This window comes from Raphanus sativus, chromosome 3 (genome assembly GCF_000801105.2).
Source record: "Raphanus sativus cultivar WK10039 chromosome 3, ASM80110v3, whole genome shotgun sequence".
Classification (NCBI taxonomy): Eukaryota; Viridiplantae; Streptophyta; class Magnoliopsida; order Brassicales; family Brassicaceae; genus Raphanus; species Raphanus sativus.
In genome coordinates, this window is record NC_079513.1 from 11538259 (window position 1) to 11551857 (window position 13599).

The 13599-nt window shown below is 39.2% G+C and overlaps 2 protein-coding genes across 3 annotated transcripts; both read left to right on the forward strand.

The window, feature by feature from the left end:
- Window positions 1-1920: 1920 nt before the first annotated feature.
- Window positions 1921-4312, forward strand: LOC108843997 (putative E3 ubiquitin-protein ligase XBAT31). The gene is made up of 9 exons (XM_057006636.1): window positions 1921-2084; window positions 2116-2321; window positions 2395-2454; window positions 2527-2598; window positions 2683-2804; window positions 2883-3023; window positions 3097-3204; window positions 3297-3555; window positions 3640-4312. The coding sequence occupies exons 1-9, from the start codon at window positions 1952-1954 to the stop codon at window positions 4066-4068; spliced, it is 1530 nt and encodes a 509-aa protein (XP_056862616.1). The 5' UTR covers window positions 1921-1951; the 3' UTR covers window positions 4069-4312.
- Window positions 4313-6937: 2625 nt separating this feature from the next.
- Window positions 6938-10568, forward strand: LOC130509700 (uncharacterized). 2 transcript variants are annotated; one of them, XM_057005880.1, is made up of 4 exons: window positions 6938-7207; window positions 7305-7486; window positions 7906-7963; window positions 8606-10568. In XM_057005880.1, the coding sequence occupies exon 4, from the start codon at window positions 9140-9142 to the stop codon at window positions 10541-10543; it is 1404 nt and encodes a 467-aa protein (XP_056861860.1). In that variant the 5' UTR covers window positions 6938-7207; window positions 7305-7486; window positions 7906-7963; window positions 8606-9139; the 3' UTR covers window positions 10544-10568. The 2 variants fall into 2 exon arrangements, with proteins under 2 accessions (XP_056861860.1, XP_056861861.1); XM_057005881.1 differs by lacking the exons at window positions 6938-7207; window positions 7305-7486 and having other exon boundaries at window positions 7851-7963.
- Window positions 10569-13599: the final 3031 nt, after the last annotated feature.

Sequence of the window (13599 nt, forward strand, 5' to 3'; positions counted from 1 at the left end):
ATCAAATGCAACACAGATGGAGCATGGAGGAAAGATCATCAAGAAAGCGGTGCAGATTGGATTGCTAGAAATGATGAAGGAAAATGATTTGGGCAGGAGTAAAGCAAATTCAAAAGCCAGGATCACCTATAGAAACTGAGGCAGAAAGCATGAAATGGGCAATGCAAATTCTAGGTGGTTTTGGATACAAGCAGGTGATTTTTGAAACTGATTGTCAAGTACTTGCAAGAATGGCTGTGGATAAAGAGTGTATCTGGCCAAAACTAAAACCGTTCTTGCAAGAAATTCAGAATCATCTCTCCACCAATCCCGATTTTAGAGTGGTCTATACTACCCTAGAGAGGGAAATAAGGCAGCAGATAGAATAGCAAAGAAAGCTTTTTCTTTAGTGAATCATGTTCCTAAGTTGTACTCAATCTTACCATCTTGGTTAATTTCTGTTAGTGAGGCTGATATGCCTATTGTAAACATGAACTCAGTTGGTTTATGAAAGTAGTAGTTGAGCCCAAAAAAAAACGAAAAAAAAGTGAAACAAGCATTTGATATAGGAGCGTGGTCAAGTCTACATCGGGAAGCGAAAGTCATCAAAAGCCACTTGGACTCCGACGAGAAAGAAACATTCAAGTGGGGGGTGCCTGTTGGCTTTTAGTATCATGCTGACCACCCATTTCAATGCTTTTGTTCGAAATAATTATGTGCCGAATCAACTAACTATATAGACGTGTATGTGCTATTTATAAAAATAATCTTAAAAATAGCTAAAAATAAAAATCCGTAGAAATATGATTTTCAGTGTATGGCTGGGAAATCGGAGTCCAAATCAGTTTTCTTCATTCGAGTTTCAAATTTCTGGTTTACAAATTTTACCTCCACTTTAATATTATATAAAGTTGGACTAGATTTAGTTTGAGTTTAGCCGAGTTCGATTTGGATTTAGTTATATGTTTAACATCTATCTGAATCCGAAATAGTTTCAGTTTCAAATATTAATCGGATTATCAGTTCTAGAAATATTAAATTGTATTTGATTAAACTTATTATATTTATACTTTTTCAAAATATTATCTATATTTTGCTTTCTTAAATCATATTGTTGTCCTTCATAATAACTATTGAAGGATCATATATCAATTATACAATGTTCATCCTTGAACCATACGTAACAACATCAAACATATCATAACTAGTAACAACCCAAAATTTTGTACGAATGAAAATCATACATAATAAAATATAAATAAATTAAAATTAACAATTAGTAGATCTATAAATATAAGAAACCTTCATAAAAAATAAATGTAAGAAACCATATATAAGTTTTTTTATGAAAAACTAAATTGTTTAAACTTCGGAAGAAAGCTTATCCGTAATTGAAATTTAAATGCAATTGTAAAATCATAAAACATGAATGTTGATCAAATACCAAAAATATATTAGAATAAGTATTTGAGTTAATTATTTATGTGATAGATAATTATCTTTTTTGACAACATAATAGATCATTATCATATTTACTCAATAACATTTTATTTCATTTTGAATAACTTTTAAAGATTGAGATCGAGTTTAGTACAAGCTATTTTTTAGATTATTTGGGTTCAGATTCATTCTGGTAAAATCCTTAATCGGGTTCTGATTTTTGGATTCGATTTATTTGTACATCATGTGTATTAACATTTCTAATTTTCTTAATAACCAATAATTTGTGATTTGAACGGAAAACCATTCAAACATATTTGATTAAAGAAAAACGAGAAGATAGAAAATATCTGACAAGCTACCCGAGTAACTGTAATCAAACTGACAGGGGCAAATAGAAAAATGCTGCCCGTTGGGCAAACCTCAACTCCTCCAACACCAATAGAGTCGTCGTCTCCGTCGCTCCTTTTTTTCTCAAAAAAAAAAAATCACTTTCCAAAAACGAAAAAGATTAAAAAACTAATATCTCAATATGCCTATCAACTTGTACATAAATGGGAAACTTCCCTCTTCTTCTCCATTGCAGCAATCCCAACAAGCCCCCACCCAACCACCGTTCTGCCTCACCGTGGTGCTTTATTCTCACGCTTCACCGGTGGCAGACGGTGTCGTGATTTATATCCTCCACATCATCTCGTGTCTACTGTAACTGTGGTGAGATGGGGCAGAGCATGAGCTGTGGAACGAGACCGGAGCACGGTATTATATTCGCCTCCGTGCAGTACGGCGACGTCGTTACTATGCGTCGAGTGATGACGGCGGATCCGAGTCTGTTGCATCAGACCACTCCTTACGATCGCCACTCCGTTCTCCACGTCGCTGCTGCTAGTGGCCATATCGAGGTTAGTTTTCTCCGAGATCTCGCCGGAATATCGCCGGAGTATCGCCGGAATCTGATGTTTTTTTGTATTGCAGATTTTGACCTTGCTTTTGGAACGGTTTAAGAATCCAGATGTGTTGAATCGTCACAAGCAGGTTTTGAAAATTAACATGTGATTGATTTATTCGCATTTGATTTTTGTTGATGTGATTGGGCGATTCTTGTAGACTCCGTTGATGTTGGCTGCTATGTATGGGAGGATCTCTTGCGTCAAGAAGCTCACTGAAGTTGGAGCTAATGTAAGTAAAGCTCAGAACACGTTTTGCTTTTAATCTTTCTCTACTTTGTTGAAATCTGTGGTTGAGATCTCTCTCTCTCTGCAGGTTTTGATGTTCGATTATGTCAATAGAAGAACATGTTTGCACTACGCAGCTTACTATGGACACGCTGATTGTGTTCAAGCCATTCTCTCTGCTGCTCAATCAAGTCCCGTCGCTGTTCATTGGTGTGTCTCTTTTACTTGATTAGTTTTTTTTTTTCCATCAGTATGCATTTTTTTTAGATCAAAGATTATACTTTTCAGGGGATATGCGAGATTTGTGAATATTAGAGATGACAAAGGAGCAACACCGTTGCATCTAGCTGCCAGGCAAAGACGCCCTGAATGTGTTAATGTTCTCTTGGATAGTGGTTCTCTTGTTTGTGCTTCTACTAGCTTATACGGGTAACTAAGATCCAACATTTGTTCACTCTTTTGGGACTAATGTCACTAAACCCTCCAAGCTTTGTTGAAACAGGTCTCCAGGAAGCACGCCTCTTCATTTGGCAGCAAGAAGCGGGTCTATCGATTGTGTCCGAAAATTGCTTGCTTGGGGTGCTGACCGTCTTCAAAGAGACGCTTCTGGGTATTTGCCACTTTCCTAAGTATTGTTATAAATCTTGTGTTATGATTATTAACTTGTTGAGGGCTAACATGGAGCTTGGCATCATTTTTCAGGCGGATACCTTATGTTGTTGCCATGAAACACAAGCATGGAGCATGTGGAGCGTTGCTTAACCCGTCTTCTGCAGAGCCACTGGTCTGGCCATCTCCGTTAAAATTCATCAGCGAGCTTAATGAAGCGGCAAAATTGCTCTTAGAACAGGCTCTAATGGATGCTAACAGAGAAAGAGAGGAAACCATTCTCAAAGGAACTGCTTACTCCTTACCATCACCATCTTTCTCTGACACCGCCTCAGATGATAACATGTCTGAGGTACTATCACACCCGCTTACTTCTTCAATTGTCTGTTTTATAATATGTAAATGTTATACTTATGGGTATAAAACTTTGTTACAGATGAGTGACTCGGAACTCTGTTGCATTTGCTTTGAGCAAGCATGCACGATTGAAGTCAAAGACTGTGGTCACCAAATGTGCGCGCAATGCACACTTGCACTGTGCTGTCACAACAAACCTAACCCAACGACCTCAACCGTGACACCACCGGTGTGCCCGTTCTGTAGAAGTGTCATCGTACGGTTAGTCGTCGCCCAGAACAACAACAACGACAAGAGCAAGAGCAAGAGCCAGAATGAAGTTGTTGATCGTGAGGCAGGTGAGGTAAACTGTTCAAAACTCAGAAAGCATAGAAAATCGATTAACCACGGCGAAGAAAGCAGCAGTTTCATGGGTCTTTCAAGTATTGGATCGTTCGGAAGGATAACCGGCCGTGGCTCGGGGAGGATCGCAGCTGACAACGAGCTGATGGACAAACCTATTTTGTGAGGATCGGTTCCACGTATCAGTAAGGGGTGAAATGTATAAAATAGTTGGATGAACTTTATTGGGTAGAACTTTTGTAGTCGGGAGGGAGATTGAAATAATGCAATGATTTGTTGCTTTTTTGATAAGTTTGTCAAAAAAAGAAATTGTTTGTTATTATTTGATTACTTATTTTGTATGGGAGTTGATAAATCTTCTCGTCTTTGTCTCACTTGTTTGTTTTATATAAAATTTAATATTATTACTATCACACGTATTAATAATTGAAATTTGTTTTACAATCCCTTAAAGGCTTAAACATTACTCCCACTGTTTAATTACAAAAGTATCATTTTGATATTTTTTATGGAGATTAAAAACTGTATAATACACTAATATATTTCTGTTTAATGTATAATTAACTAAACAAAATGATTTAAATAAAAAAATATTGGTTATTTAAAAGGGTAAAAAATAAATTTAATATAGAAAGTTGTATTGAAACTGTAAAATAACATTTATTTTGAAACAAAATAAAAAATTAAAATGATATTTATTATAAAACAGATGGACTATTATTTACGAAATGATTTGATTGTTTGTCCCACATTCGATCTCAACAATTAAGATAATTTTGAAAAATGTGACATAACATCAATTTATTTTAATTTGTACAACTTCTAGCAAAATATTTATATTTTTGAAAATATTAATGACTATTAACTTATATATCATAATAATAAAGTAAATTTTCCGTATAATTTTCATTTTTGAAATATGATAATAAATGAAAACTTTTACATTACAGTTAAATATATATATATATATTATCAAGTTAAAATTTTAATTACCTTAAAGATCAATCGATAGTTAAATCACTGGAATCTTTTTAAAGTTTCTAAATTTATGAGGTTAATAAAAATTTTATTTTTACCGATTTAAAGTATTGTAATCAAAACAAACAAAATTCTAACTTATATATAGACATTTTAAAAACTAGAAGATAAGATAAATATTTAAAATAAATAATCCTTACATAAAATATAATAAAAAATCTAATTTTCATTCTATTAAATTTAAAATAAAATAAAATTGAAATATTTACATTTATGATTTTTGTGGTTCAAAGCATGATGTTAAAATATGAAAATAAATAAATAATAATGTCAAATGTAAACTAAAATATTATTTTCATTTTAAAATAGAATAATATTATATTTAAAATTATTATCTTCAAATTGCACTGGAAAATTCCTAGTAGTTTTATAATCTATATCTATAGTATATAACTTTGCTTTCACTTAGAAAAGTTTTACAGTAAATGTGTAATTGTTATACAATTATTTAGCTCTTTTAAAATGAATATGTAATTTTTGTATTAAGTACATTCATTAAATGAATATTTCTTTTTTAAAAGAATTTCAATTATTTTTTATTTTTCAGTATTTTTTAAAATTCCTTGTTGTCAAAATTTCAATTTGTTTGGAAAACAATTTTCTTATCAAAAGTTTATGAAGACTATCATGAATGTGTATGATATCTTCCTGAATTTGTAAAACAAGTTCTCGAATTCAGAAATCCATTCACAAGTCTGTAAATAGACATTTTGAATGTAACTTATATGTATATTCAGGAAATTTCTCATAAAGGTGTTTGTCATCTTCCATGACAAAAATCCCGTATGCAATTTCTACTAATTGTAGACGTTCGTGTAGTTTTTCGATTTTGTATTCCTGAAATTTTAGAATACTTCATAAAAGTAGAAATTACATTCGACGCGAATGTAGCTTTCTTTACAATTAGTAGAAAACCCATATTTAAAATGTAAATTAATAGTATATTATTCAATCTAAAAAGAATAGATGAACTTGTTTATTTTGGATTTCGTTTTCTACTAACTCATTTTCCGTGCAGGCGTATTCTACTTTTAGTAGAACGAAATTTAAATTTTTTATTTATTAAGTTCTCCAACAAAAAAATATATGTGTTTGTGTATATGAGTATTTTATTAATTATTTATATTTTTAATAGTTTTTACTTATAAAACTATTTATTTCATTAATTTTTAGAAATAAAAATGTTAAAAAAGAGAAAAAAATAAACAAAAATGGTTTTATACCAATGGGACAACTATGCCAAATTTTTATTTCATTTTGGCAATTTTCTCTTATAAAATTTGTATATCAAAATTCATGAATGTCTTTCTGAAACTTTAGGAAGATGTTATACATATTTAATTTTGATACTTTTAAAATCTCATATTGACACTTTTAATGGCTTATATCTTTTACTTTATTTTAAAGTTAGTTTTTAAAAAAAAAATCTTATTCTTTCTTAACAAATATTCTTTAATTTATGCCATTTTCGAACATATTATATATCAATTTGATTAATTTTAAACGATATTTTTTTGTTGTCTTAGTTTATTGTATATGGAAATTTAAAATCATGTTTAGCTTTTTTAAATATCTTATCTTTAAACAATAATATTTGCTAGTTTTATGTTAGTCTTAAAAAATATTATCTATATTAAGTTCACTCTTTTAAAAATATTTTATTTTCTGATTTACATTATTTTGGGTGAATTTTCAATTTTATGTTGGAAAATGACATTTTTGCATGTTTTGAATTTTGTAATAACGATGTGGCTTATTATTATTGATGGTTGTAAATCCTATTTGTACGTCATTTGTGGTTTATAGTCTTATTTTTTTTTATAATATAGATTATTGTTCTAACTAAATTGGTATACCAAGAGAAGTCTATGCCTATTTTCATTTTATAATTGAAGTCGTCGTCTGGGGAATTTTTTTTAAAGTCGTCGAAATTAGATGGGAACAAAATCACATTTGAATGGCTGGTAACGGAGAAAGAGATGGAAAGAGTCTGTAATGACCCAAACCCAAGCCCACTATCTCAAACTCGCACAGGCCCAAGCCCACTCGAAATTACCCAAGGTAATTCTATAAAAAGCCCTCTCTACTTTGGTTTCTCCTCCATTTGCAACATCAAAGAAAAAAAAAAAGAGATTAAAGAGTTTGAGAGAGAGTGAGCTAAGGGAGAAGTGTGATCATTTTGTAGAGAGAGGTTCGCCGGAGCTTGACACCGGAGCCACCACGTCCAGTGACCGCGTTCAGTTCGCCACCACCGATCATCCCCTTAGGTAACCCCCGGAAGCCACATGCATTTTAAGTTTTATTTCGGCCGTTTTAGTAAACCGCCCATAACTTCCTAACCGCTGAGTATTTCGTGCATGCAAGACCACCATCGCGTTCCTCTCGACGAGACGAAGCCATAGCCACCGAAATCATCGAAATCGGAGCTCAGACGAAGTCGTACGCGCCTCCGGAAGATCAGCCCGCGCGCGCGCGTGAAACGCACGCGCCGCCGCCTCCGCCGCCGCGTCGCCGCCGCACCTCCGCCGCCGCCGGTGACTTTTCCGGTAAGCCACCGTCCCTCCGCCGTCGCCGCCGGTGACCGGTGCCGGTGACTCGCCGGCGACTCGCCAACTCGGCTGAGTCGACTCGGTGAGTCAACTCGGTGACTCGGTCAACCGGTTGGTTTGACTGGTTTAAATTAATTGCGAATCGGTTAGGGTAAACCGGTTGGTTAAAATTATTTAGATTTCGGTTAGAGTAAACCGGTCGATTTAATTAATTAATTAATTTAATTTCGGTTAAGGTTAAACCGGACGGTCCAATTGAAATCGATTTAGGTCAGAGTAAACTGGTCGGTTAGCTAAATTGATTTCTGGTCAAGGTTTGACCGGGTTGACCTTTGACCAGCGGGTTGACTTTCCTTAGACACCCATTTTCACCCGTTCGAAGGGCGTTCTGACTCGGAATTTCGATCTGATTTCAGATTTGGAGTCTATTTGAGCAGCTGGAGTTCATAGACATCACTTCTCTTCATTACTAAGGTGAGGGCTTCTCCGTTAAATCCCGAACTAGTTTAGTACTACCATTATGAAAAGTTTAGTTTCGAATCATGATCCGTCTCTGTGAATCGAGTCTGCTTGTGAGTCTTGTTTGATTATTATTACTATTGATTGTTAAACCGGAATTAGGTTAATAGAGGATTCAACGGTTGTGTGAATTGATTGATGCTGAGCACGGTTATATATATATGTATATACATAGTTATGAGTAGGGACTATGTGATGGGCGTGAGTTCGGAGATGTCCGAGATTCGACGCTGCGGTGTGATATGGGCGTGAGTTCAGAGACGTTTGAGCTTCGACGCTACTGTTTGGGGCGTGGTGCAGAGACGTTTGCATTCGACGCTACGGTGGGCGGGGGTACAGAGACAGACTGTACTAGCGACGCTTCGAGTATATGTTTATATCCTTATAAGGAAATGCGTGGTGCAGAGATTAGCTGTGTGCTATTAGCGCATTATTTGTCGTTATGTGTGGTGTACTAGACACCGTGTTTGCTTCATGCTAGAGCTAAGCCTACATAGTTGTAGTGCTATGAACTGAGTCAGTGGTTTGCGGTTTAGCATCCCATACCTCACTGAGCGACTCCCCTGTTGCTCACCCCTCTTTCTTTCCCCCTTTCAGGTGAGACCGATGAGCAGGAGTGATCATATCGGACTGGTGCTACTATTTGGGCTCGTGGGCTTTATCGTTTTATCATTTTATCTTTTATCGTTATTGGGCCTTCAGGCCTTTGGACTTCTCGTTTATGATATTTCTTATTTCAGCCTCCGGGCTTACGTTGTCATCGATATTTCGGATGTTTATTTTCGGGCTTGACTTTATGGTATTGTATTTGACTTTATGATATGACGTGGAGTTTATTATCCGTATTATTATTATTTCCGCTGCGCTATGATTTATTATTATTTTAATTCCGCATTTATATTCAACAGACGCGGTCGCGTCAGTTTTGGTATCAGAGCCGTGTTCCATCCCGGCTCCGACCCGGGATGGCGATCTTTGGAGACTCGGATTTTATTCGGTTTTAATCGGTTTTCAAATGTTTATGAGGATGTGGGGATTTTAAAAATAAAATAAAATAGCACTTTTCCGTTTGTTATCACTCCTTTAATTTTTGGATTTAGTTAGAAGTTAACTCGTTTGCCTTCATTTCAGATGCCGCCGAGGAGAGCTACCCGCGCTCAGATCGCTAGAGATGCTAGAGAGGCTCAGGATGAGCATGTTCAGCCCGCAGTTCAGCAGCCCGTTGCTCCGCAGATGGATGAGGATGCCATGAGACAGATGGTTCAGGATGCTGCTAGACATGCTGCTCAAGAAGCAGTTCAGCAGATTGCTCAGGAGACAGCCAGGCAAGCCGCTCAAGAGGCTGCCCGGGTAGCTGCTCAGGAAGTTGCTCGACAGATGGCTGCAGCTCAGCAGGTTCCGCAGGGTCCTCAGATTCATATGCAGCAGGTTCCGCCAGTTCAGGTTCAGCATGATCATCAGGCTCCAGCTCAGCAGGCCCCAGCGCCACAGTATCCGCAGGTTCCTATTCAGCCAGTTCCAGGTGTCTTTCAAGTTCCGCCGCCACCACCCATCATTCCAGTGCACGTGCCGGAGGTTGATGAGACATTTATCAGGGTGTTATCACAGATGAAGTATGTGAACTTGGAGCATTTCAGTGGTACCACGGACCCTACACTTGCTCACGATTGGAGGCACAGTTTGGATAAGTGTTTGAACACTATCTCATGCCCACCAAGGCACAAGCTTAGGATTGCTGAGTTGTATTTACGCGGAGATGCAGCAGTGTGGTGGGATGGAGTGCGAGTGATGCACCGTGGCGAGATGACTTATGAAGATTTTCTGTATGCATTCAACAAGAAGTATTTTCCAAGAGAAGCTTTGGATGAGAAGAAGAACGACTTTGAGAGTTTGAGGCAGGGTGGAAAGTCTGTCAGAGAGTATGAGCATGAGTTTCGCCAGCTTCACCGATTTGCGGGAATTGGTATGGATGAGGAGGACCTTATCAGGAGGTTCTTAAAAGGGATGCGAGTAGAACTTCACGGTAGGTGCAGTATGGTCACCTATACCAGTTTGGAGGATCTGGTAGAGAAGGCCGTTGTGCAAGAGAAATGTATTGCAGCGGAGCAGAAGTTCAACAAGGCAGCTCAGCCTAAGGCCGGAGGGACTTCCGGGTCTCAGAAGAGGACCTTGGATCAGTCAGGCATCCAGTGCTTTCATTGCGGGAAGTTTGGACATAAGAGTAGGGTTTGTCGAAGCAGGCTAGCCGGTGCCCGTGTTGCACCGCCAGTAGCAGTGGCAGCAGCCCCAGCAGTGGCAGTTGGGAACTGCTTTGGCTGTAACCAGCCGGGTCACATGATCAGGGATTGCCCGAGGAGGGGCAATGCAGCGCTTCCACCACCACCGAAGCGTCTAGCCATCGCCCCACGTGTGTTTACAGTTGGAGATGCCCAGGGAGCCGAGCCGATAGCGGGTATGCATCTTATTCATACTTGTTGTGTTTTCAGTATTTTGGTTATGTGGTTATCATGTGTAGTTAGTAAAAATATTGTTTAGGATTGGTTCCTGTTGGTGGTGAGTCAGCTCACACCTTATTCGACTCGGGAGCTTCTCATAGTTTCGTGAGCCCGCGTTTGGTCAAGTCGTGGTCTTTCCGGGGTGTCTTTGAACCAAAGGCTAAACAGATTCAGACTGCCGGCACCGAGAGATTAGGAGCGATTGGAGTTCATCGTGATGTACCAGTTATGCTTGGAGGAGTTGATTTGCTCGGAGATTTGACAAAGATGGAGATGAGCTTCTACGACGTCATACTTGGGATGGATTGGTTGACGCGACATCGAGTTGTATTAGATTGCCTAGAGGCAAGAGTTAATATTCCGAGAGCGGAAGGGAAAATCACATTTGAAGGAACCCAGTCACACCAGGAAATTCCTATTATCTCCATGTTGCGTGCAGAGGAATTATTGGAGAGTGGAGCAGAGGGGTTTTTGGCGACCATTTCGATGGTTAATGATGAGGATCAGCAGGAGTTGCATGATATTCCCGTGGTTGCTGAGTACCAAGATGTTTTTGAGGCCTTAAAAGGGCCACCGCCAGCTAGAAATGATGTTCTTACGATCGAGGTGGAACCAGGGGCAGCACCGGTTTCACGAGCTCCTTACCGTTTAGCTCCCACAGAGATGGCTGAGTTGAAGAAACAGTTGGAGGAACTATTAGATAAAGGTTTTATCAGGCCGAGCACTTCACCTTGGGGAGCACCAGTTTTGTTTGTAAAGAAGAAGGATGGAAGTTTTAGACTTTGTATCGACTACAGAGGTTTGAACAAAGTCACCATCAAAAATAAGTATCCGCTTCCGCGTATCGACGAGCTGTTGGATCAGTTGCAAGGAGCTTCATGGTTTTCTAAGATTGATTTAGCATCAGGATACCATCAGATTGCCATAGCAGAGGGAGATGTAAGGAAGACGGCTTTCCGCACACGTTATGGACATTATGAGTTTGTTGTGATGCCATTTGGATTGACGAACGCACCAGCAGCATTCATGAAGCTAATGAATGATGTGTTCCGCGAGCATTTGGATAAGTGTGTGATCGTTTTCATCGATGATATCTTGGTTTATTCTCGGAGTAGAGAAGAGCATGCTGAACACTTAAGGATTGTGTTGGGGAAGCTTAGAGAGCATCAGTTGTTTGCTAAGTTGAGTAAGTGCAGCTTCTGGCAGAGGAAGATTGGATTTTTGGGTCATGTGGTTTCAGAAGCGGGAGTTTCTGTAGATCCAGAAAAGATTAAAGCTATTTCAGAGTGGCCGACACCTAAAAGTGCGACTGAGATTCGCAGTTTTCTTGGTTTGGCGGGATACTACCGGAATTTCGTCAAGAGTTTTGCTAGCATTGCAAAGCCAATGACAAAGTTAACGGGCAAGGACGTCAAGTTTGATTGGACAAATGAGTGCTCGGAGAGCTTTGCTGAGTTGAAGCGACAACTGACTCAGACACCAGTTTTGGTACTCCCGAGGCCAGGGATACCATATGAGGTTTACACTGATGCATCAGGCACTGGATTGGGATGTGTATTGATGCAGGAGGGCAAGGTCATTGCATATGCATCACGACAGTTGAGGCCCCACGAGGCTAATTATCCTACGCACGATTTGGAGTTAGCGGCAGTTGTCTTTGCGTTGAAGATTTGGAGGTCGTATTTGTATGGAGAGAAGGTGAAGATCTTCACAGACCACAAGAGCCTGAAGTACATCTTTACTCAGACGGATTTGAACTTGAGGCAGCGTAGATGGGTGGAGTTGTTAGCAGACTATAACTTGGAGATCGCTTATCATCCGGGAAAAGCTAATAAGGTAGCAGATGCCTTGAGTAGGCGCAAGAGTGATGTTTCAGGAACCAAAGAGGTTCAGGAGTGTATGGGAACACTTGCTAGTCTGAGATTATGCGCCACTACCGTAGATGGAGAGTCAGTTGGCCTCGAGTCTGTAGAGCAGGCAGATTTGCTATGGAGGATACGCAAAGCTCAGGATGTTGATAAGGTTTTGTGTAAGCAGATTGAGATCGAGAGTATTGGATATCATACGGCGTCGAGCGGGATGTTCATGTACCGGAACCGAGTTTGTGTGCCCAGTGATGAGCTGTTAAGAAAGGAAATCTTACAGCAAGCACATCATTCGCGTTTTTCTATTCATCCAGGGAACACCAAGATGTATCGGGATCTGAAGCGTTATTACCATTGGCCTGGTATGAAAAAGGATGTTGCTACATTTGTATCGCAGTGTCAGACGTGTCAGATGGTTAAGGCGGAACACCAGGTTCCTAGCGGGTTATTACAAAACCTGCCATTGCCAGAGTGGAAATGGGACATGGTGACTATGGATTTTGTATTGGGATTACCGACTACTTCAGGAGGGAAGAATGCCATATGGGTAATTGTGGACAGACTTACCAAGTCAGCTCATTTTTTAGCGATTAAGACGACCGACGGAGCGAGTCAGTTGGCGCAGATTTACATCGATGAGATTGTGAGATTGCATGGAGTTCCCGTAAGCATTGTATCGGATCGAGACGTAAAGTTTTCATCTATATTTTGGGGAGCCTTTCAGAAGGCACTTGGGACAAAGGTCCATATGAGCACAGCTTATCACCCGCAGACCGACGGTCAGTCAGAGAGGACTATTCAGACCTTAGAGGATATGTTGAGAGCTTGCGTTCTAGATTGGGGAGGAAGTTGGACAAAGTATTTACCCTTAGCGGAGTTTGCCTACAACAACAGTTATCACTCGAGCATTAAGATGGCACCGTATGAGGCTCTTTACGGTAGGCCTTGTCGCACACCACTTTGTTGGACAGAAGTGGGGGAGCGACGCGATATTGAACCTGCAATGGTTCAAGAGACGGTAGAGCAGGTTGAGATGCTCAAGAGCCGGCTCAAGGAAGCCCACGATCGACAAAAGAGTTATGCAGATAAGCGCCGTAAGGATTTGCAGTTTGAGGTTGGCGACTTGGTATACCTGAAAATGAGGACATTTCAGGGAGGATCTAAGACTCGGAAGCTAAAGAAGCTTAAACCGAGATATATGGGACCATTTCCTATTTTGGAGCGAATTGGA